The following is a 25,375-nucleotide window of genomic DNA, read 5'->3' on the forward strand; positions in this document are numbered from 1 at the left end:
TCAGTGTCTTATAGTTTTCTGCATACAGGTCTTTTGTCTCCTTAGGTAGGTTTATTCCCAGGTATTTTATTCTTTTTGTTGCAATGGTAAATGGGAGTGTTTCTTTAATATCTCTTTCAGATTTTTCATCATTAGTGTATAGGAATGCAAGAGATTTCTGTGCATTAATTTTGTATCTTGCTACTCTTACCAAATTCATTGATTAGCTCTAGTAGTTTTCTGGTACCATCTTTAGGATTCTCTATGTATAGTATCATGTCATCTGCAAACATTGACAGTTTTACTTCTTCTTTTCCTATTTGGATTCCTTTTATCTCTTTGCCGTCTCTGATTGCTGTGGCTAAAACTTCCAAAACTATGTTGAATAATAGTGGTGAGAGTAGGCAACCTTGTCTTGTTCCTGATCTTAGTGGAAATGGTTTCAGTTTTTCACCATTGAGAATGATGCTGGCTGTGGGTTTGTCATATATGGCCTTCATTATGTTGAGGTAATTTCCCTATATGCCTATTTTCTGGAGGGTTTTTTATCATAAATCCGTGTTGGATTTTGTCAAAAGCTTTTTCTGCATCTATTAAGATGATCATATGGTTCTCCTTCAATTTGTTAATATGGTGTATCACATCGATTGATTTGCATATATTGAAGAATCCTTGCATTCCTGTGATAAACCCCACTTGACCAAGATGTATGATCCTTTTAATGTGCTGTTGGATTCTGTTTGCTAGTATTTTCTTGAGGATTTTTGCATCTATGTTCATCAGTGATATTGGCCTGTAGTTTTCTCTTTTAGTGACGTCTCTGTCTGGTTTTGGTATCAGGGTGATGGTGGTCTCATAGAATGAGTTTGGGAGTGTACCTCCCTCTGCTATATTTTGGAAGAGTTTGAGAAAGCTATGTGTTAGCTAGTCTCTAAATGTGTGAGAGAATTCGCCTGTGAAGCCATCTTTTTAAAATTTTTAAAATCACAGTCTCAATTTCAGTGCTTCTGATTGGTCTGTTTCTATTTTCTATTTCTTCCTGGTTCAGTCTCGGAAGGTTGTGCTTTTCTAAGAATTTGTCCATGTCTTCCAGGTTGTCCATTTTATTGGCATATAGTTGCTTGTAATAATCTCTCATGATCCTTTGTATTTCTGCAGTGGCAGTTGTTAATTCTCCTTTTTCATTTCTAATTCTATTTGAGTCTTTTCCCTTTTTTTCTTGATGAGTCTGGCTAATAGTTTATCAATTTTGCTTACCTTCTCAAAGAGCCAGGTTTTAGTTTTACTGATCTTTGCTATCATTTCCTTCATTTCTTTTTCATTTATTTCTGATCTGATCTTTATGATTTCTTTCCTTCTGCTAAGTTTGACGTGTTTTTGTCCTTCTCTCTCTAATTGCTTTAGGTGTAAGGTTAGGTTGCTTATTTGAGATGTTTCTTGTTTCTTGAGGTAGGATTGTATTGCTATAAACTTCCCTCTTAAAACTGCTTTTGCTGCATCCCATAGGTTGTGGGTCGTCGTGTTTTTGTTGTCTTTTGTCTCTAGGTATTTTTTGATTTTCTCTTTGATTTCTTCAGTGAACTCTTGGTTATTTAGTAGTGTATTGTTTAGCCTCCATGTGTTTGTATTTTTTACAGGTTTTTTCCCCTGTAATTGATATCCAGTCTTATAGTGTTGTGGTCAGAAAAGATACTTGATATAATTTCAAATTTCTTAAAGTTACCAAGGCTTGATTTGTGACCCAAGATATAATCCTGGAGAATGGTCCATGAGCACTTGAGAAGAAAGTGTATTCTGTTGTTTTTGGATGGAATGTCCTCTAAATATCAATTACGTCCATCTTGTTGAATGTGTCATTTAAAGCTTGTGTTTCCTTATTTATTTTCTTTTTGGATGATCTGTCCACTGGTGAAAGTGAGGTGTTAAAGTCCCCTATTATGACTGTGCTACTGTCGATTTCCCCTTTTATGGTTGTTAGGATTTGCCTTATGTATTGAGGTGCTCCTATTTTGGGTGCATAAATATTTACAATTGTTATATTTTCTTCTTGGATTGATCCCTTGATCATTCTGTAGTGGCCTTCTTTGTCTCTTGTAATAGTCTTTATTTTAAAGTTTATTTTGTCTGATATGAGAACTGCTGCTCCAGGTTTCTTTTGATTTCCATTTGCATGGAATATCTTTTTCCATCCCCTCACTTTCAGTCTGTATGTGTCCCTAGGTCTGAAGCAGGTCTCCTGTAGACAGCATATATATGGATCTTATTTTTGTATCCATTCAGCCAGTCTATATCTTTTGGTTGGAGCATTTAATCCATTTACCTTTAAGGTAATTATCGATATGTATGTTCCTATTACCATTTTCTTAATTGTCTTGGGTTTGTTATTGTAGGCCTTTTCCTTCTCTTGTGTTTCCGGCCTAGAGAAGTTCCTTTAGCATTTGTTGTAAAGTGGGTTTGGTGGTGCTGAATTCTCTTAGCTTTTGCTTGTCTGTAAAGGTTTTAATTTCTCCGTCGAATCTGAATGGGATCCTTGCTGGGTAGAGTAATCTTGGTTGTAGGTTTTTCCCTTTCATCACTTTAAATATGTCCTGCGACTCCCTTCTGGCTTGCAGAGTTTCTGCTGAAAGATCAGCTGTTAACTTTATGGGGGTTCCCTTGTATGTTATTTGTTGCTTTTCCCTTGCTGCTTTTAATATTTTGTCTTTGCATTTAATTTTTTATAGTTTGATTAATATGTGTCTTGGCATGCTTCTCCTTGGATTTATCCTGTATGGGACTCTCTGCACTTCCTGGACTTGATTGACTATCTCCTTTCCCATATTAGGGAAGTTTTCAACTATAATCTTTTCAAATATTTTCTCAGTCCCTTTCTTTTTCTCTTCTTCTTCTGGGACCCCTATAATTCAAATATTGGTTCGTTTAATGTTGTCTCAGAGGTCTCTGAGACGGTGCTCAATTCTTTTCATTCTTTTTTCTTTATTCTGCTCTTATGTAGTTATTTCCACTATTTTATCTTCCAGGTTACTTATCCATTCTTCTGCCTCAGTTATTCTGCTATTGATTCCTTCTAGAGAACTTTTAATTTCATTTATTGTGTTGTTCATCATTGTTTGTTTCCTCTTTAGTTCTGCTAGGTCCTTGTTAAATGTTTCTTGTATTTTCTCCATTCTATTTCCGAGATTCTGGATGGTCTTTACTATCATTACTCTGAATTCTTTTTCAGGTAGACTGCCTATTTCCTCTTCATTTGTTTGGTCTGGTGGGTTTTTACTTTGCTCCTTCATCTGCTGTGTATTTCTTTGTCTTCTCATTTTGCTTAATGTACTGTGTTTGGTGTCTCCTTTTCAGAGGCTGCAGGTTCGTAGTTCCTGTTGTTTTTGGTGTCTGCCCCCAGTGGGTAAGGTTGGTTCTGTGGGTTGTGTAGGCTTCCTGGTGGAGTGGACTAGCACCTGTGTTCTGGTGGATGAGGCTGGATCTTGTCTTTCTGGTGGGCAGGACCACGTCTGGTGGTGTGTTTTGGGGTATCTGTGAACTTACTATGATTTTAGGCAGCTCTCTGCTAATGGGTGGGGTTGTGTTCCTGTCTTGCTAATTGTTTGGCATGGGGTGTCCAGTACTGTAGCTTGCTGGTTGTTGTGTGTAGCTGGGTCTAAGCGTTGAGATCGAGATCTCTGGGAGAGCTCTCGCCCATTGATATTACGAGGGGACAAGAGGCTTCTGGTGGACCAATGTCCTGAACTCAGCTCTCCCATCTCAGAGGCTCAGGTCTGACACCTGGCCGGAGAACCAAGACCCTGTCAGCCACTTGGCTCAGAAGAAAAAAAAGAAAAATAAATAAAGTTATTAAAATAAAAAAATTAAAAAGTAATAAAAAAGAAAAGAAAGAAGAGAGCAACGAAACCAAAAAACAAATCCACCAATGGTAACAAGTGCTAAAAACTATACTTAAAAAAAAAAAAATGGACAGACAGAACCCTAGCACAAATGGTAAAAGAAAGCTATACAGACAAAATCACACAAAGAAGCATACACATACACACTCACAAAAAGAGAAAAAGGAAAAAAAAAATATATATAAAGGAAGAAAGCAACCAAATCAATAAACAAATCTGCCAATGATAATCAGCTGTAAATACTAAACTAAGATAAACATAAAACTAGAAATGAATTAGATTCAGAAAGCAAACGCCAAGTCTACAGTTGCTCCCAAAGTCCACTGCCTCAATTTTGGGATGATTCATTGTCTATTCAGGTATTCTACAGATGCAGGGTACATCAAGTTGATTGTGGAGATTTAATCTGCTGCTCCTGAGGCTACATAGAGAGATTTCCCTTTCTCTTCTTTGTTCACACAGCTCCTGGGGTTCAGCTTTGGATTTGGCCCCGCCTCTGCGTGTAGGTCGCCTGAAGGCGTCTTTTTGGAAGTCTGAGGTCTTCTGCCAGCGTTCAGTAGGTGTTCTGTAGGAGTTGTTCCACATGTAGATGTATTTTTGATGTATTTGTGGGGAGGAAGGCAATCTCCATATCTTACTCGTCCACCACCTTGAAGGTCCCTCCCCTGTACCTTACTATTCTGACAAAATATGATGTCACTGGCTAATCCATAGTCTGAATGTGCCTATATGTGGAGTTGTCTACATTTATGTCTATTTTTCTTATTATTTGCTCACTCCCAAACCTTTTTTTTTTAAGAATACAACATTTGAACATTTATTTAACGTTCTTTTATACTTATTTAGGGCTATAAATTTCAAATATGACACTTTTAATTTTTTGTTTACATCCCTCTCATTGAAGATGGCAAGTGTTAACCAAAACAAGTCCCTGCAAAGTCACATGACCAAGGGCTTGGCTACAAGAAAGAACAAAGAATTAAAGTCCATGATGTAATTTACCAGACAATGATACAGAGATGAGTTTGCAAGAAGCTAGCATTCTGGCTGGAGTGGTGGATGGAGCAGAGTGGGCACTGATTGTGGTATGTGTTACAAAGAAGTACAAATATAAAATACATTACTGTGAGTCCATTTCTGAAAATAAACATGAACCAGGCAATATGCTGTTTCATATATATCATTTCATTTACTTCCCACAGAACCACAAATAAGTAAATATCATTATCCCCATTTTACAGATATTAGATATAAAAATCAGAGAAGGGAAGTGACTCCACTAAGACAGCACAGTACGTGACAAAACCCAGATTCCATCCCAGGTCTATCTGATTACCAAGCTTGTGCTCTGAACCTCTTGACTGCTACTGAGTTCCTGAAATTAAATGTAACAGTGATTCTGAGGAGAGAGAGGGAATTGAAAGTCTTCCTGCAAGAGAAATCCTTTGTCTCTGGGTCCTGGAAGTTTGAGTGTGATGCTGATAGGCAGGAAAATAGGAAACTGGGGAAAGGCGTAGAAGATGGAGGGAACAGAATGAATGAACATATAAAGGCAAATTTTTACAATCCCAGAGGATGTAGGGGGAGAAACAAGTCAACCGCTTTGGTTTCCCAGGAAAGTTAAGATTCTGGGCTGAGGAGTTGGTATTCAACACCACAGGCAACAGGGAGACACAACCTTATTCCTTTTGACTCCTAGCCTCACCATTCTCTAAGATCACCAGGAGCCTCTTAATTGGTTTTCTTTTAGCCTCTGATCTTTTTCTTTCTTTTCTCCCTCCAGCTTTAGGTCTTATGGACTATTTTCCTTGAAACTGTCTTTTTTCTTGACATCTGTGACACTACCTTGGCACTTTTCCTTTCCTTCGGTTACATTAACTTCTTTGCTCTATTCCCCATTCACTCTTCTTTCGCAGGTAGCCCTCCCCTCGACTCCTGGCTTCAGCTCTCACTGCAACAGCATCTCTAGCACTGAGATTTCCTTTGCTTCTCTAGCTGCCTGCTGATCCCTCTACCTCCAAATGACCTGTCAAACGATGCTGTTTGAAGCTGAAGTCTTCCCTTAAAACCAAATCCCCTTAAGAGTTCTTTATTTTTAAAAAATACTTCCAGTCACTCAGGCATAACATCAGCTGCTGTTTTTCTCCCCACTTTGCATCGTCTCTCTTGGATAATTGCAATCCACCCATTCTCTCCACTGCCTCCTTCCTGGCCCACACAGAAACCTGATCAAAATGCACCTCAAAATTCTTCAATGGCTTTATATTTCCTTCTGTACATAATCTAATAAACTCCTTAGCATGGTATTCAAAGGCTCTCCATAATTTGTTCCTCATCTATCTGTCTCTGTCTTTACCTCCTTACCTTGTACTTCTAATTCCAGACAGAGTAACTCATTCTAGAGTTTCAAACATGCTTTCCCTCTGCCTGGAATTCTCTTCTCTGTTTAGTTCATCAGGCAAACTACTTCTCATTCTTCAAGTCTCAGTCCACACCATCTCCTCTGTGCAGCCTTCCCTGGTGCCCCCAGATGGACTCAGGGATTCTTTCCTTTAGGCTCTGTTGTACCTGGTACACATCCCCTTCACTGCACCAACTGCAGCACTCCCTCTCTGTCTGCATGTCGGTCTTCCCACTAGACTGTAGTGAGGACGGAAGCTACGTTTTTTCACATACGTACAACCTGCTAATAGGAGTAAATAGCTGCAGAATGAATAATAATCCCTTACATTTATAAACTACTTCATAATTTTTGAAATACTACAAATACTACAACACTTATATTCTCCTGTACACCTATACTACATTATTTCTCCTAATACGGTAGAAAATTGACTGAAACTCAGGAAGATTGAAGGACAGATCCTAGCTCACGTTGCTCAGATGTAAAAGAGATGAGATGAGAACCCAAGGTCTTCTGAAACCTTGTTCCACTGCCACACTGACAAGATTAGGAACTGGTTTTTATTTCTGGGCAAATTTGTATGAAAAAGTTGACCAACGTAAAGAGCAATATGCTCATTTTTACAGTGTACAATCTGAATTCTTACAATTAAAATCAGCAACTGTTAATTTTGACATTTTTCGATTAGCATTTTGGGAGAGAGTAGTTAAGAAATAGAGACAGCCCTAGTCACTGTGACATTTTACGCATGACTGAACACAACTATGTTTTCCCCTATAATTAAAGATGATGGTGATCAAAATAAACATTAATGTGGGTTCATATGTGGTTATAAAGACCAATGGGGGGTGGCAGTGGTGAGGGCAGAAGAAGTATTTCCACATAGCTTATATAATGAGGTCACCTTGTGATTCAGTCACCCTGCGGACTCCATCCCTGAAAGAAATTCAAATCCCAGTTCTGTCACTTACAAGCTTTATAGCCTTGAATAAGCTTTCTAACCTCTCTGTAAGACAGGGATAGTAACACCTGTCTCTCAGGACTGTGGTGCGAATTAAGTGAGAGATATTAAGTAAAATGTATTTTATATTTCTTTTATATCCTCCATAGTAACTAACACACTGCTGGACTAAAGGAATGAATGTTAACCATAAAAGACTTTAAACATATTAAAAGATGACTGACTGTGTGCTCAAACAGAACTTTAATCTTTAACGTATGCAGCAGGGTGAAATGCAGTACCCTATCCTTAACTCCAATCTTTGCCCCTCCACACCTAACCCCACTACCTTTACAGCCAGAAAGGAAATCCATGGATCAGGGAAAAATGACTGGGGATGGATGTCATTCACTGTTAGTCACCGCAGGAAAACTTGGTAGTGTAACTTCAGGCAGAGAGTGGGGATAAGGACAGAGCTAACCAGTCCCTAAGAAATAAGGTAAAAGTTAAGCTAACAGGAGGAATATTAACCTGTCATGTAGATCAGAGGTTTTCAGGAGGATATAAACCTTACATTCAAGATATATTTGCTTTGCGATATTTTAGGAGAGAATCAATCACGTATCAGAGTTAAAGATTCTTCCCCCCAGAACTGTCTCCTCTCCCCTCTCCTGACAAAACGCAGGGAAGGGCGTATCCAGAATAACAGAGGGTAGATCCAATCTCCATTCCATCTGTAGGCATCAGCAGCCCCTCGATAAGGATAACGGGAGACAAGTGATACTCACCCTTGGACAACTATAGGTTATAAGACAGTGAGGAACTGCCCTTACCTGATGCCCCTGTACCACAAGAGTTCAGAACTATGGAATTTTTTCAGACAAAATCTCTTTCTAAGGCAAGACTACCCTCTAGGGCATCCCTACCCTCTGCCCATTTACCGGTTTGGAAGTTTCATAACAGTTGTTATACATAAAATATACAATGGAACTATGTTTTTCTAATAGATTTTCACTTAGCACACAAGGGAGATAGTTAATCTTAAAGTTTCTATTTGTAGTACTGAAACACACTAACAAATGGACTCAAATATTTCCAGCATGGATGTTTTCTCCATTGTTCTAGCCAGAGTCACTAATGTGTAGTCACATAGATTTCATCAGCTCTGGTGATGACAAACTTGATATACAACACTATAGTGTTTCAGAGAAATAACACTTAAGTGTTCTGATATTCTTCTATGTGGTGCTCAGATGTGATAAAGTGGTACAGGGACAGCCAGCTGGCGAGGAACTGCTTACAACCTAAAGCCTATCCTAGCTATCTTATAATGTGGGCTGAAATAACATGTGCTGCTGTGGAATGTCTTTATATTATAGAGGTACTTGTGGGGAATTATTTAGGGAGACCTAGTGAGATTAGAATTATGGGGCAGAGAAGGATATCTGTCTGCAAAAGGTCTGCGCTCCCATCCACAGTCGAGAGTTGTTGGGAAGCAGTTACTTTGCCAGGGACCTTGCGTTCACATTCAAGTGGGGTCACTTGACAGTTCTGGCTAATGGAATACAGGCAGAAATTATATTCATTACTTCAGACCTAACCCGGAAAAATCTTCTCCTTTGATTTCCATGACCTTACTTTCTCTTGTTTCTCTAATATTACTCTTGTAAATTGTTATTTGGCTCACCATTTTCTTCTAGCATTTAAATACACCTACTCTGATATGAACCTATTTACGTAACAGAAATAGACTCAAAGACATAGAGAACAGACTTGTGGTTGCCAAGGGGGAGGGGGTTGAGGGAGGGATGGAGTGGGAGGCTGGGGTTCGCAGATGTAAACTATTATGTATAGAATGGATGAACAACAAGGTATTACTGTTATAGCACAGGGAACTATATTCAATATCCTATGATAAACCATAATGGAAAAGAATACAAAAAAAAAGAATATATGTGTGTGTGTGTGTATATGTGTGTGTATATATACATATATATATATATATATATATATATAAATCACTTTGCTGTACAGCAGAAACTAACACAACATTGTAAAACAAATATATGTCAATAAAAAAATATATCTATTCTGTTTTCATGCTTCCAAACTTCCTGCTTTATACTCTTAACCTGGGTGATCTTGTTAAGTTCTATGGCTTCTACTGTCAGTTACTTGCTGATAACTCTGCAGTCCATAACCTCATGCCTTCAACTTTCTCTTTTCCTGTTTTCCAAGGTCACATTTCTACATATATTTGTTCATCTTCCCTTGGAGGCAATACATTACAAACATGCCAAAAATAGGATGTCACCTCTCCCCATAAGCCTGTTCTTCCTCCTGCCTTTGTTCATGCTAAAACCCTTTCTCCTTTCAGAATGTTCTATGCTGGTCAGTAGCTTCACTATTTTCCATCATTGAAGATAAGTTCTGAAGTCATTTTTGATCCCTCCACCCTTACCTCCCATACACACAAAAAAAGACCAAGTGCTTTTGAGTATCTCCAAAATGTCTACCTTGCTCTCTGTTCTCACATTACAGGCCTTAGTGTTTCTCACCTAGACTACTGCTCGAAACCTCATAACTAGTATCCTGACCTGCAGTCTCTCCTCTTCTTCAACCCATCTTCTATATGCTACTTGTCAGAGCTATTTTGCACATTATCAGAGTTATATGATCGTTGTCTTCTCCTCTTTCTCACAAAATTATAGACTCCCTGTTATCTAGAGAATAAACTGTAAAGTCTTAAACCTGGCATTCAAGACTTTTTTCCTAGTGACACTTGCTATCATTCTCTCTGACCATATGTCTTATTTTCTAATTATGGCTTCTCACAATTCCCCAAGGGCACTTCACGTCTTCACACTTGTTTTTGTCCCTGCCATTATGTTTTCTAGCCTGCTTACAGCGCTCTCCTGTGCCAATGCTGCTAAACGGAATCAACTCATCCTTCAAGGCTGAACCTGACTGTCACTTACTCTGCAAAGTATTTTCTCTTTGTCTAGGTCCCTATGGTACTCAGTACTGTGGCACTGTCATTGGTTGCTATGTGTCTGGCGTTCCTCTAGAAGGTCATGGCTCTAGTGTGGGGGTGTCTCAGTCACCTAAGTTTCTCTAGTACCTAGCAGAGTCCTTGGTGTAGAGTAAAAGTTCAATAAATGTTTCATGAATGAATAAATGCCACGCAGATGCGTTCATGGAAAAACAACACAGGGACTTCCAGACCCACTGTCTAATGCACTACCCGATTCAACCTTGAATTGGCAGGCATCTCTGGTGCCACGGATCAACTGTGAAATGAGTGTGACCATGACTCAAATACTGACCATACACTGACAATCCTGATCTTTTTCATCTCTCATCTTAAAATCCTGCCTGCAGTTAAACTGTGGTGGTTGCTGCCTTATAGTCTGCTTATTGCAAATGACACCCACATCTTTACAAAAATGCTCGCCTCTATCCTCAGCTTTTCAGTTAGTAACTGCTTTGGCATGTTCTTTTTGTGGCTTTCTCATGGAATCGGAATACAGAATACATCTCTAGTCAGCTTGTCTTACTGTTTCATATTCAACACGGAGATGGAAGCGCTAATGATAAGGAGGCTATAAGTAAAGCGTGCCCAAGATGTACCTTTGTAGAAATGGGTGGAACAGCATAATTTCTTTTTAAACATAGAACTTGGATAGAAATTTGCTGCTTTCTCCCGCTATGCCTCACAGTTTCCTCCTGTGCTTCTGTTCTGTTAATGCATCACTGGCCCTAGGAAAACGGACGCTGTCTGCCTCTGCTGTGCCAGTGAAGCCTTTAGGCAGTTGGCAGGGCTTCATGAGGCAGCAGAGCTGTGACGCCATTGAACTGCCACAGTTTGAAACGCCAACAACAGGCACAGGAAGATGGATCACTTCTTCTTCCTCCACGTTCCTCAGCTCTTCCTTTGTACCTCCAGCACAGCACTCGGCCTTAAATTATAGCTGGTTATAAATATGTCTATTAAAACTGCTATCCTGTAAGTCGTGGTACACAGATCTGTCTTACTTGTATTTGTATCCGCTGTAGTGCTTAACACAGAGCCTCGAATATGTTACCTAACAAACGTTCACTGGGTGTGTGCCGAAATGCATGCCTTCACTTTCTACTGACGTGCAGGAGCAGAAAAACGAAACTACTTAACTGTGGGAAGAGTTTCTCAAATTCTTCCAGTTGCAAGCTTAAAGTTAGTACCACTTACCACTTCTTTGTTCACTCATTAATTCATTATTTAACAAAATATTTGCTGAGTGCTGACTGTGTGCCAGCCACTCTATTAATTAGGAAGACCAAGGTGAGCGTGATAGGAAGGTTCCTATCCTCATGGAGCTCACTCATATTCTAGATGGGAAAGTGGACAATAAACAAGTATTCACAGACAATAAATTAATAAAAGACTAGAAAGTAAAAAGGTTCTATGTTAAAGCCAGGAAGGACTTTCTTAGATAAGGTGACACGTGGAAGTCTTAGGAGGTGGCCATTAGGCTGAGACCTGAAGGAGTGAGGGATCTTGCCATGTGACGAGGGAAAGTGAGCTCCGGATGGAGTGAACTATTAAGTGCAAAGAGCCGGGGTGGAAAAGAGCTTAGCAAGTTCTAGGAACTGGTAGATGACCATTTATGACCAGAAAATTGTGAGTAAGAGGGAGAACAAATGAACTTAATTAGAGAGGGTAGGCAGAAGCTATCTTTGTAATACAGGGCTTTGAAAGAGCTGGCTTTGATTTTATTCTAATCACAACAAGAAGCCATTGCAGAATTTTCAGGAGGAGGTTACATAGGGTGTGGTCAGTAGAGTTGGAAATAAGTGGATACTTACAAGTAAAATTTGGGTGGTAGAACCAAGTGAGTATGCTGATGGCTATAGTGACTACATGTCTCACAGCTGTGGGTTCTTATGGTTGAGTGAATAGAAGGCTATTAGTGTTGATTTTACCAAATGTGGAGAGAATCAGCTGCTTTTGAAAGTCTAGAGACAGCCGAGTAAGTTGCTCCGCTCACAAAAAAAGAAAATGTGCTGTCATATCCCACTAAGCTGGCAGTAACTCATTCTGATTGCTGTGCCATGAATCTTGGTTTGACAATCTAGGAAAGCCTGTGGGATTCCCATCTTTTCATTCAGCCAGTGTTGCTTCAGAGACTCATTAACAGGACAAATTAGCCTCTATTTCCTAGGCTACTTTCAGTACCAAAAATTTCCCTTAAAATTTCCCTGCTCTACTTTTTCTTCTTTTTTGCAGTATGCGGGCCTTTCACTGTTGTGGCCTCTCCCGTTGTGGAGCACAGGCTCCGGACACGCAGGCTCAGTGGCCATGGCTCACGGGCCCAGCCGCTCTGCGGCACGTGGGATCTTCCCGGACTGGGGCACGAACCCGTGTCCCCTGCATCTGCAGGCGGACTCTCAACCACTGCACCACCAGGGAAGCCCTCCCTGCTCTACTTCTTACGTGAAGTTGCTTTAACCCGTATTTGCTACACCTTAAAAAAGCAATATATATATAAAATTTAAATATATAAAGCAATATTATGTTTGTAGCAAAATCAAATATAGGAGAGTACAAGACCCTTCTGTGTTTTCGTTAGCTGACTCTTCTGCATGCCTGCCAAGTCATAAAATGATGCTCTCTCTCCATCTTCTAAGCAGAACTACTTCTCTGTATATTTATTAACTTAGCAAACTTCACATGAGTTTTTATGACAGTAAAAATAAGTAGTTCTCAGTTTTAAATAGGTGTGGAGAAAAATTCTGATTACCAGCTTTCCCCAAACTTAATTTTGGACTTGGAAAAGGAAAAAAAATATGTTATAGTTGTACATCTCTGAAGACACGAGAGTTTTAACAATGGGGACAATTTACCTATTTGATAGATGTGGGTTCCATGATTTATGCTGAGAGAAACAAATTTGTAAAGTTTAAGGACATCATGCCTGGGGAAACTGGACATATTCCCAGATATACATTAGATTTCATGTAATATCTTCCTTGCATTATATTACAAAACCATGACCCTGGGTCACTAGAATAATAGATATTCCATTATTATTTTGAGTCTCAAATTTATTCTTGATGCCAATAGGGAGTTAGAAAATGGTTTAGATAATAAGGACAAAATATTTATTGCAAATTAGACAAATCCCCCCAATTATTATAGATTAGTGAAATCTCTCCATGAAAATCACATATCGAAATCACGACACCAGAAGACTGACTTCCCCTTAGTGGTAGAAAAGAATTAGGAGTGAAGCAGATCTGGACCCAGAACAGTGATTAGAGAGCTAATATTTCTAGGCAGGTAAGGTCATCTACTAAGGGACATGTACTAGCAAAAGGTGTTTGGTACACCTCTCCTCTCTCTGCATTAACTCTGCCAAACCTCCTAAAGGCTGACGTAGTTCCAGAAGGCTTTTTTTTTCTTAGCATGATCTATCACTTCTCTGAATTCTTTCCTAATGCTTTTAGAAAGCAAAATCCATCTGCCAGTTCAAGGGGGTGTTGTGGGAGCCTGCAATGGCTGAGGAGCAGTAATCTCAAGTTTGTGCTTCAGTGAGGGTAAGGTTAAGCGTCGTTCTGCCTGGAGGCTCCTGTTTGGATTAAAAAAACAAACAGGGCTTCCCTGGTGGCACAGTGGTTGAGAGTCCGCCTGCCGATGCAGGGGACACGGTGTTCGTGCCCCGGTCTGGGAAGATCCCACATGCCGCGGAGCGGCTGGGCCCGTGAGCCGTGGCCGCTGAGCCTGCGCGTCTGGAGCCTGTGCTCCGCAACGGGAAAGGCCACAGCAGTGAGAGGCCCGCGTACCGCAAAAACAAAACAAAACAAAACAAAAACAAATAAAACCACCACAACCCTGCAACTCACCATTTTGTGGTCATTTCAGACTTACGTATTCTTTAAGAAGCCAGGCTGTACAAGTTCCTGACACAGAATTAGTTTTCCTTTATAGGGAGAATGGCCTCTTTTTTTTTTCCCTTTGACAAACTGCTTCTACTCTGACACTATGCTTTGTGACATGGATTTTGGAGCACCCAGTCTCCAATGTGTAATTTGCTAACATGGCCAAAATAATTAAGAAAAATCTTAAAGAACATTTATTGTAAGATATCAACTCTGGCCACAAGGAATTGAGTAAGTCCTCAACTGTCCTCACAGGTACAGTTAGGACTTGTGTAGCCTTTTCCCTTTTCCACCCACTATAAATCTGCTACTCTTAGTTTGAGGAAATCAGGCCAGCTCAAATTAGGCTTCCAAATCAAACCTCACTGGTTCTACAGCTTAAGACTCGTTAAAGTTTACAACAGGCTTCCTGCGTTTTATTCAAACAGTTAAAAATAAGGCAGCTGAGTCTTTGAATCTCTATGTCAAAATCTTACATGTATATACACATCAAAATGTTGATCTGAGAGCTGTTCTTAGGGAAGGGGAGGCTAATACCATGAAAACAGAGATAACAGGAAAGAAACAGGAAAAAAAAGAGTGGGGATTCATTCAGGGCTAGCCTAAAGCTATGTAGAAATATTAGGCAGTAATTGGACAGCACCACAAGGCTGGTGGCCCCAACTGTCTACTCTACCAGCCTCACATTTCCACTATCAAAGTCATTAATAGGTTGGATTATAAAGGCTGGTGACTTCTCTTAAATGCCTTACTTAAAATACGCAAGTTGCATTTAATGTTTTCTACTTCCCTGTTAAGAGCATAACAACAGAGATTAGTTTATTAGATTAGTGAGTTAATCTGATAGCTCAGTGGCTGAGGGAATAACATATAAGAAAGATTAGTTTCAGAGTATGACAGAATATGACAGTGATGAATAGTGGGAAATAGAAGGCAGAATAAGGTGGTGAGGTCTAAGGCTTATGAGTGCTTCAAGGGGCAAACTTTTGTCTAGAATGTAAATCTAAAATCTTAGAAGTTTTGATGTAATAAAAGATTTTGCAGTGATACTTTGCTTACAGTTTGATAAACACCAACATGCGTATATATACAAATACCAAGCCAAGAAAAGGTATCTATAACTCATTTCTTTCTGTGACAGACGTGTATGCAACCTTAGGTCACTCTTTCTGGGATGTCAACTGTCTGCCCTGATTCTGGGACAAAAGGAAGTCTGATACTTAAAATAAGGAAAACTCTATCTCAGCTGCTGCACTGACCTCCAGCTCTGCTTTTTCCTCTTTCTAGCACCATCCTCAGATTACTGACTCTCTTCACTTAGCAGAAGTACCTCCCTGGGTGGCCTATTTCTGATGAAGGTCAACTACTTTTTGGCTTCAGTAGAATATTCTCATCGGTGTCTAATTCCCTAATAAAGTCAGTAAGTTCAGGGTGAAGACGTGAGTGTTGAAAGCCCAGGAAAACGGACTAGAAGAGATGTTCTGTAGCTTCTGAAAGTTCTCCTTACACAGAGTTATGCATGTCAGGCACTGGCCTACATAATGTGACTTCAGAGGCACTGAGTTAGTCTTCCCTGGTCTACTGAACCACATTAGATGTTCTACAGAGAAGCTGGAGATGAAGTGGAGAACAGAGTGGGAAACAATGTACAGGAAATAGAGGCTGAAGCCATAATGGCAAACCCTGCCTGGAGAGAGTCCTGCTAATCAGACTCGCCTACAATGGAAAGCAATTACAGCCAGTTTCTTTGAAAGGCCAGCCTGGGCTTTGCCAGTGACATTAAATTCTTAGTGAATTTCCATCTCATTGACCCAGGGGGCCTCGAGCTCTGAGATCAATACCTTAGTAACAAAGCTGGTGCCAGACAGTGCTGGGAAGAAGGCTGAATTCCAACTGAGATGAAACGTGTAAGAAAGCTTTTTTGATAATGCCTGGTCCTGTTTACTCTCTGCCATTAAGTGATATATGATGATCCCTCAGCAGCCCTGAGTGTTATTCAATCACCAGGGAACAGATACACAGCATTTGAAGTTAGAAGTGTTTGCTCTCCTTGTCCCAGTGCATCAGCCTCTTGCCAAAATGATTCTAGTTAATAAACAATGTTGAGAAGGTAAGCCTGTAGAGCCATGATATGGCTGCATAAATACCATCATTTTCCCTTTGAAAGTCTGAGGGTTTTATGTGTTGTAAGGATACTGTTAATTCAGCGTTCGTCTGGCTCCCTTGGACCTCAGTTCTCAATCCTCTGAGACGTTCCAGGATAAGAGAGCAGATCAGCCAGCAAAGTTCCTCTGGAAACTGATTTCAGTGTTCATTAGGCAATTCTAGATTGGTCTCTTTTTTTTAACTATGTCGTTGCCAACTCTGTGTACCAACATCAGCAGCAGTACTAGTGGGATTTACAATAAAATCCTCTTGGGAATGGCATACAACTCATAGAAGAGACTCAGACCCAGGGTTTTTAAAAAAAATCTTGTGCCCCCAGATGCGGATAGCAGAAGGCTCCTGCTGCCTATCCAATTAGCCACAGGATTTAGTTAAGGTGCACCTGAAAGGTCTATTACTGCAAAGAGAGAGGAGGACAAGGAACATCCCCTGACCACCTTCTCCGTACTCTGTGCTAGTCTAGGCACTACACTACATGACCTCAATTCTCAACAGCTCTAGGAATTATTATTCCTTTTATGTAGATGAGAAAACTGTCTCAGAAACATTGTGTAATTTTCCAAAGGCCACAGTTCCTAGAAGAGGTAGGATTTATTAAGCAGGTCATCTGACTCTAACGTTTATGTTCTTTCCACTACAGCATGTTTCTTTAAAAAGTTTCCCTCTTAGGGAAGACAGCACAAAATCTACTGCCTGGCTTAATATCATCATCAGAGTCTGGAACTGATTTTCTAATGAGTCGGCATGACGTAGGCCGAGCAGCATGCCCACAAGCACAGGTGTCTCTAACAGGACCTGGTGAAGCACATGCCTCGCGAGTAATAATAAAATCCCAGCACGGTCAGAGACGGTCAGCCTCTGATGACTCACAGCGGAAGGCACAGGCAAACCTGGCCTATCTTCTTTTTGAGCCACAATAAGCTCTGCGTTTGTCAGCTATGTTGTTGGTGTCTTCTTTGTTTCCAGGAAATCAGGACTATACCTGCTTTTGAAAACATCAACTTTATTAAAGGAATAATTCTTTCAAAAAGGAGTGGGAAGGAGCAGAAAGCAGACCTCACTAGGATGCTAGAGATCTAGGTTCTATCCAAGAGTATGGGAAACAGTTTCATGTCGAGTCTGGTTTGTTGAGCTGAGAAAGATTAAGCCAGGGTCAAGCTCATCAGGAGAGAGTGCTAGGGTAAATCAGTGACGTCTGCCACGGGTGCAGGATAGGGGAGCGGTGGTACACACACAGCGCATTTGCCATTCTTCTTTTAACTCCTCTTCCTTTCTCCCACCTGTTAACCTTATGGCTTTTCACAAGTGATTCAGCATTTTAAGGCCTTTATAGTAAAATAGGGATAACGACACTTTATTTATCTAAAGGTAAGAGTGGCTAAATCAGCTGATCTCCTCAAGTCTTTTTCAGCTATAAGGTGTAAGATTCCATTTTCCACTGTAAATCTTAGCATCAGCTGGGCTCTAATGGGGTCAGTCATTGGTGACTTTAACAATGGCATGGCTTTTAAAAGGGCACTCACAATTTTAAAACAATTCTGCTCTAAGTCAAAGAGGTGAACAATGTATCAATTCTTTCTGAAGAATACTGAGGAAGTCTGTTAAATGATTAAATTAATTACCGCCTGGGGACTGCCCTGGTGGCGCAGTGGTTAAGAATTCGCCTGCCAAAGCAGGGGACACGGGTTCAAGCCCTGGTCTGGGAAGATCCCACATGCTGCAGACCAACTAAGCCCGTGCACCACAACTACTGAGCCTGTACTCTAGAGCCTGCAAGTCACAACTACTGAGCCCATGCTCCGCAACAAGAGAAGCCACCGCAATGAGAAGCCTGCTCACCGCAACGAAGAGTAGCCCCTACTCGCCGCAACTAGAGAAAGCCCACATGCAGCAACGAAGACCCAACGCAGCCAAAAATAAATTAATTTAAAAAATTAATTATAGCCTGTGAACCCTAGTGGAATCAGAGAAAGTTGTTTAGAAAAATACAGGAATGTAAGGAGCATTCTAAACATCTATGCAGATTTTGAGTCTTAAGGAAATAATATTGTGAGAAAATAAACTTCATTATAGCCTTGTCTTAAGAAGAAACAGAGATGATGCTTCCTTTATGTGAAATGTTCAATGAAGAACACTTCTACTGTTTTCAATACCCATGCTCCATGCAATAAATACAAAATAGGCTCACAAATTGCTTATTACAGATCTATGGCTTACCTGGGATCACAGAGAAATTTGGTTTTCTCTCCTTCTTCTCTCCAGATAAGCCATTCTCGAAAAGAAGGATGTACAAACATACGAGTCATGTCTCTGCGCTTGATTAGGAACATGGAGAGGTTCTCCATTCTCTGCTGAAAATCCTCCCATTCTAGCGTGCCTTCAATGCTGCCAGCATTGATGGCTTGGAAGATATGTTCATCAGTCAGTGGGTGGAGAGAGGCCACTGCCACATTCAGGAGAGGCATCACCCGGTCAAAGGAAGACTGGGTTGGGAACTTCATATTGCACTGGAGTAAGTAAACCTCAGAGAGCGAAACAGGAACTACTTTGTAGCTAGAGCTCTTTAACACTAGATAGCCTTTCTCTATGAGGTCAAATGTGAGTTTCAGGTATAGATAGGACCCTTGACTGAGTGTCTTGAGATGAGAACTGAGTTTGCCAAATGTAGTATTGTCCATTTTGCCATTAAGTGAAATGTTATTCTGGATCTCTGAGCTGCTGTGTATCCGGTGCAGGATGTAAGCCTGCAGGTCCTGGTCTATGGCTTCATTCTCTTCTAGTCGATCCAAAAAAATCCTATGGAAAGGCAGCAGCTTGGTAATTTCCTAAAACAGATGGAGAGAGAGAGAGAGAGAGAGAGAGAAAGACCTTCAGTTTCCCCTAACTCTTGTGATAAACTACGAGGTCCACAAATTTATTCTGAACTTCTGAGTGGTCAAAGAAAAGAGGGAAATACGATCGAGTATTAGTGTCCATAGATCAAGACATATTAGTTGCACAGGAGGACACTTTTCCTAATATTGAGACTTAAAATAACTTTTATGGGTCTTCATACAGGGCACTTTAGGAGTGATTTAATGGTCACTATCCTAAATAACACTCACTCCTAAAATAGAAAAGAGAATGCCATCTAACTTTTGTTGTAATTTTTCTCAGTGTAAACCATAGCCTAATGTCAAAGTACAACTCACTAAGATAAATGTAAAAGGACTTAAAGAATGTCATATAAAAATGTGACCTTCTATCCCACCTGATAAAATGACTTTATTTTAATGTAGGTGTTTTGGAGATGCCTTAGCCCAAAGGAACACTTCTAATAGTGGGAAGCTTGGTACCTTGGTGATCTGCTTGGAAATTACACTGGGGGAAGGTGACAGGGCTTTGTGGCGACTCTCATGCTCTGGAATCCATCTTTTCTTATCTGCTTATAGACTTTGCTCCTGTAAGTATCTATTCCCTCTCCTGCATTAATTTCCTCTTCTCTTCTCTTTCTGTCTTGTCTCCACGCAGACATGTGACTCCACACTCCTTCCTCCAACTACTATATCTCTGTTCCCATGTTTAGCAAAACCTAACAGAAAAGTTTTCTCTACTTACTGTATTTCATTCCTCCCTTCCCATTCTCTCCTCCATTTGTTGCAATCAGGCTTCAATCCCCTCACTTCACTGAAATGGTCCTTGTCAAGATGATCAGCAATCTTCATCTTGCCAAATCCAATAAGCAAGTTTCATTTCTCTTCCCCCTCAACCTCTCAGCAGTATCTGACACAGGTGAACACATCTTTCTTCTCGAGTCCCCTCCTGCAGCTTTTGCTTCCACAGCATGCTCCCCTCGTCTTCCTCTTAGCACACTGGCTACTCCTACCCAGCCTTTTTGGCTGGCTCCTCTCTCATTTCTCAGTCCACCCAGGGCTCACGTCTCCATTCTTTCCTCTTATCTGGCCACCCTCACTCCCTAGAATAGTTGGGTCCCATGGTTCTAAATATCATCTATACATGGATGATGTCTAATTTCATATTTCCAGCTTAGTCATTTCTTCTGAGCTCTCATCTTATATCTCCGTCTACTCAACAATGACACCTGGATGTTTCATAGACAAACAATGTATGATCAAATCAGAACTACTAAAATCTCCCCCCACCACAAAACCTCCACATGTCAATAAATGGTATTACCACTGACCCTACCACCAAATCGTAGGAACTATCTATGATCCTTCTCTTTTCCTCAAACCAGCATCTACCCAGTCGCTCACCAAAACCCCACAATTCATCCTTGAAGCTTCTCTCTTGCTCATTCCCACATCCAGTCCTTTTGATTCTTCTTCAAAATATACTCCAAATATGACCACTTCAGAGGGTCTCCACTGTTCCCACTCTAGTCTAAGTCACCATCACCTTTCATCTGTACTTCTGCTTCCATTCTTGATCCCCTACATATTATTATCTACACAGCTAGCAGCCAAAGAAAGTAAATCAGATGTTATCACTTTACAAGGCTCCTTGGAGAGGCCTTTCCTATCTGCCCTATCTAAAATATCTGTCATCCTCATTTATCCCTTTACTCTGTTATGTTTGTCTTCATAGCACTAACACTACCTAAATTTTTAATATATGTTCATTTTTTACTTTATTATTTGTGTTCCTCACTAGAATACAAGCTTTATGAGGGCAGGGATATTGCCTGTCTTGTTCACCACTGTATCCTCAGCTCTTAGAAAGAGCCTTTTATACTTGAAGTACGTAAAAAATGTTTGTGGAAATAATGACTGATCAGTTATGAGGGTTCACTTTTAAAGACCTAGGAATTGTTTCATTGTCAGCTAAATAATTTTAAAAAGTTATTGGTTGAAGTGAATGAAGTATCTGGGAAGTTGTTGCAGGTCTTGATCTATGAAGACATTGACATTTGGACTTTGAGTGTATAGTACTTTTCCTGTTCTTTGGCACAGCTGAAAAATTAAAGTTATGTGGTCTACCAAGTCATACTTAAAACGTCTTTTGAGATTGCACACGGCATTATATAAAAATATAAACAAAGAAAAAAACCAAAACCAAACAAAAATTATATAAACGAAGATATCTCCTAAGTACGTACTTAGTAAAACTAGTCAGAGATTGTGTTCCTGGAAGTTTCTTTTATTCATCTTTCATCTTTAACAAGCTACTGACCAATAATGGCAGATTACATAATTTTTAGTTGTAAAGATGCATTTATGTTGATTCATTCACATTCCTCAAATTACTTTGAGATTTTAATAACAAACATCTGCAAGTTGGTGGTCAGGATCAGAAGTACAGTCTCTGATCAAAGAAGGCAGACTGACCTAAATTGGTCAATCTATAGGAAAAATACTAAATGCCTGGGAGAGAGGAAAAGGAGGGCACCGAGACTATTTTCTGTATATTAACAACTGTTTTAAGGGAGTTGCATCAAAATAGTGGGATGGGTGTATAATATGCAAAATTTTAATGTTCTTTAAAAGAGGCTATGGTTAGGGGAAAAAAGGTTGAGAAACCCTGTTTCAAACCAAGTGTGAATATGTAAAGAATGGAAAATACCAACTCAGCTATACTGTGAATGGTAGAGAAGGTGGAGTCATTTATCCTTAGCCCATATGTCTTCTACAGGCGCAGTTCCAACATTCCTAGTCATTCTTCTAGGCCATAAACTGAGTGATCAGTGAGTGAGCAGGGATGGTAATTAAAAAAACCTCTTATCTCCCAGTTGCAGTAAATTTAATATAAAGCCTTAATATTGCCAATATTTCTTAGAAAAAGAAATATATAGAAGAAAGTCCATCTTCATGCTATAGAAAGTTGAGAAACAGAGGGAAGAACTAGAAAATCTGACTCTACACTGTATATTGAACTGGATTTTGCCTGGCATTAAATGATAAAAAACATAAAACAAAAGTCAAACAGTGAATTAGAGTGTTACAGCATCTATTTGCTTTGCTATACTCATGACAAAGTCTAGAAAAGTGGACTTTCTTTTCATGCTTTTTTGAGGGACACTTTATCAAAACTTACCCAGAGCAATGGAAATGGGAATTTGAGCTAAGAGAGTAGTATACAGAGAATGCTCTCTCTAGATTGTATCTCTTACTCTCAAAATATGCTCGTTGGGAATTACTCTTGCTAGCGCTCTAGGACATGGTAGAGATCTGGAAAAGCTCATCACTAAGAGTACAAGGACCTAGAACTTTTTCAGTTTAAGCACTCTCCAAGGGAAATAATTTATGGTCCAAAAGCAAACAAACACATACCTGTAAACTGGTCCTAACTGTTACAATTAGTTTCAGCCAGGAAGGAAATTTTCCAATCATTTTACTCAGAAATGATACAATTGTATCCCCATAATCCGGTTTGTGAAATTCTGCTTCATTTAATCCATCAATTAAGATGATGAAATCTTCATCTGGGATTTTTCTCTCTGAGATAGAAGAAACAAATTACTTAATAATTACAAGTGGATAAGTGAGTTCTTTCTGAGTCTTTGATCACGTATCTCCTTGGAAGAAAAAATTAGAAAAGGTCTGTTGTGTGTTTAGTGAATGCTAAGGGTACGTAATTTATTATAAAGACGTGGAATAATTCATTTAGTGGGTTCATTTTGCTTTTCAGCAGGTATGAATGTGTTTGTCACATAAATAATATATAAGGCATATGTATCATCATCTCCCCCATGTTGTCAGTTGTGAGACAGCCTGAGCAATGCATTTATGAGAATTTGCGCATGTAAATTTATTTTTCTCTCATACCTGAAAAAGCTGGAAAGAATTTTTTCTCCCCCTCAGCCCCCCGGAATCTGACAGCATTAAAGAGAACAGTATCACGTGTTCTTTGGGGAATTTCCAAAAAAAAGGTTTAATTTGGAGTCCACAGCAGTATATAAAACTGTATGTGAATACATAGTAGGAAGGAAGGGATGGAGGAACAGAGAAAAGGAATCCCAACCAACAGACAGATCTACACTAGGCAGGCTGGATTCCAAGATCTTACAGAACCAGCAGCTTCCTAGACTATACCTAAAGCAGCTTCAAGGAGACCAGACCCTTACGTGATCTTTCCAGGGGAGCAGTAGTCATGTAGGAAAAACAAATATCTTTTGTTTCCCTTTCTCGCCTGGAGTCTATACAATCTTAAACTGACAAAATCAGTTTATCGTTAGGGCTAGGCTGCAGAAGACTTGGTAAGATTTCAGGTTTCCACTCCCATTAAATGCTTACTGATTCTTAAACAATATTGAACAATTAGAGATTAAAAAAATCCCCTGGCTGAATGAATATTTCAGTATAAATGAATTGCAAATAACAAGTAAAAGTTCCTAGTTGGTAGGACCTTACAGGTTCTGAAGAGAGGAAAGCAGGGGAAGAGAGAAAGAAGTCACTGGATGCCTGAAACAGGAAATAGGTTATATCTGAGGAGGAAAAAGGAAGTGAAGCTGGGGACAGAAGGAAAACTCTGAGGAACTCTGTACCACGTTGGCTCTTTTAGCTTTTGAAAGAGTCAAGGCTAATCAAAACTCTACATATTTTTGTTTCACATTTGAAAATATGCAGATTTTTTGCATGATTAATAAATCTTTATATTTCCCCTCTAAAGTACAAGCTTTACATAAAGGAGTTTAATTTCAATAGCCTAAGTACTATAAATTAGTTCTCAAATTATAAAGAGTTTCAACTATTACTTTCATCTGGTGACTTTCGGAAGAGAAATGAACTATGGATTTCAGCTCTCTAACTGTTAACAATGATTATTAATGAAATGGCATTCTAGATGATGTAGGGCTAACGAAACACATTACTCCTTTAGGGAGTCCAAAGAATTCCGGAAGAGAGAGGAGTTGCTTGGAACTAATTGGGATTTACCCACACAAATGGGGGCTCTTAAGTTCTTGATTTTGAGGACCTTGGCTCCCTTTAGCATACTTGTGTCTTTAATTCCCATAGAGGAATTTTCTAATTGATTCTGCTTGGTGATATACTAGAGCTATCCTTTGTTACTGAGTAGAACCTTAAAGTATCGTGCAAATCGCTGACTCTAATTTTTTAAAGAAAAATATATAATTTGAAATCTAGCTCTTGAATCGAAATTGAAAGTGTTTTCAATTGAACTTTCCTGGAAAGAAAACTCCAGCTACCTTTAAAAAAATTCCCTATTTTAAAAACTCCTGTGATAAAATTTATATATAATTAATACAATTAATTGTGAAGATCTTAACTGTACACTTTGGTGAGTTTTGACAAACATGTATACTCATGTAACTAACATCCTGCTCAAAGTAGAGAACATCTCCATCATTCCAGAGAGTTCCCTGAGGTTCCTTCCCAGCTATCAACAGGCAACCACTGTTCTGATTCATATCACCATAGACTATACTTGCTTCTTATGCTTGATATAATGTTTCTGAGATTCATTTATGTTGTTGAGGGTATTATTAGTTTCTTCCTTTTTACTACTAAGAAGAATACTGAGAATTTAATACTAAGATTTCATTTAATATCCATCGAATGAATATACAATTTGTTTATGTATTCTTTTGTTGAAGGACCTTCGGTTGTTTCCAGTTTTTAACTACTATGAATAAAGTCAATATAAACATTTTTGTATGAGTCTTTTTGTAGACATATGTTTTCATTTCTTTTGGGTAAATACATAGGGATAGAATTGCTTGGTCATAAGGCAGATTTATCTTTAACTTTATAAGGAACTGTCAAATAGTTTTCCAAAGTAGTTGTACCATTTTAAACTCCCACCAGCAACGTGTGAGAGTTCCAGCTGCTTACCATCCTCACTGACATTTGATGTTCAACTTTAAAAATGTTAACCACTGTAGTGGGAGTAAAGTGGTGTCTCATTGTGATTTTAATTGGCATTTCCCTGACGACTAACGATGGCAAACACCTTTCTCTGTGCTGGCAGCCTATTTGAATATCTTCTTTTGTGAAGCATCTAGATTTTTTGTCCATTTAAGAATTGGATTATTTATCTTTTCAGCAATGATTTATAGAAATTCTTTAGATACTATGGATACAAGTGCTTTGTCACACACGTACACAGAGTGAATTA

General features: G+C 39.4%; 1 protein-coding gene across 1 annotated transcript in view; it reads right to left on the bottom strand.

Moving 5' to 3' along the window:
* TANC2 (tetratricopeptide repeat, ankyrin repeat and coiled-coil containing 2) overlaps positions 1–25,375 on the bottom strand; it is a 308,377-nt gene that overhangs the window by 45,393 nt on the left and 237,609 nt on the right. Inside the window, exons 11-12 of the mRNA XM_024761041.1 lie at positions 22,570–22,736; positions 18,518–19,125 (exon numbers count right to left, since the gene is read on the bottom strand). Of these exons, the coding sequence (XP_024616809.1) occupies positions 18,518–19,125; positions 22,570–22,736 (775 nt within the window). The remainder of the gene's footprint in view (positions 1–18,517; positions 19,126–22,569; positions 22,737–25,375) is intronic.

The sequence above is a fragment of the Neophocaena asiaeorientalis genome, unplaced genomic scaffold, assembly GCF_003031525.2.
Source record: "Neophocaena asiaeorientalis asiaeorientalis breed wild unplaced genomic scaffold, Neophocaena_asiaeorientalis_V1.1 scaffold30, whole genome shotgun sequence".
NCBI classification, from domain to species: Eukaryota; Metazoa; Chordata; class Mammalia; order Artiodactyla; family Phocoenidae; genus Neophocaena; species Neophocaena asiaeorientalis.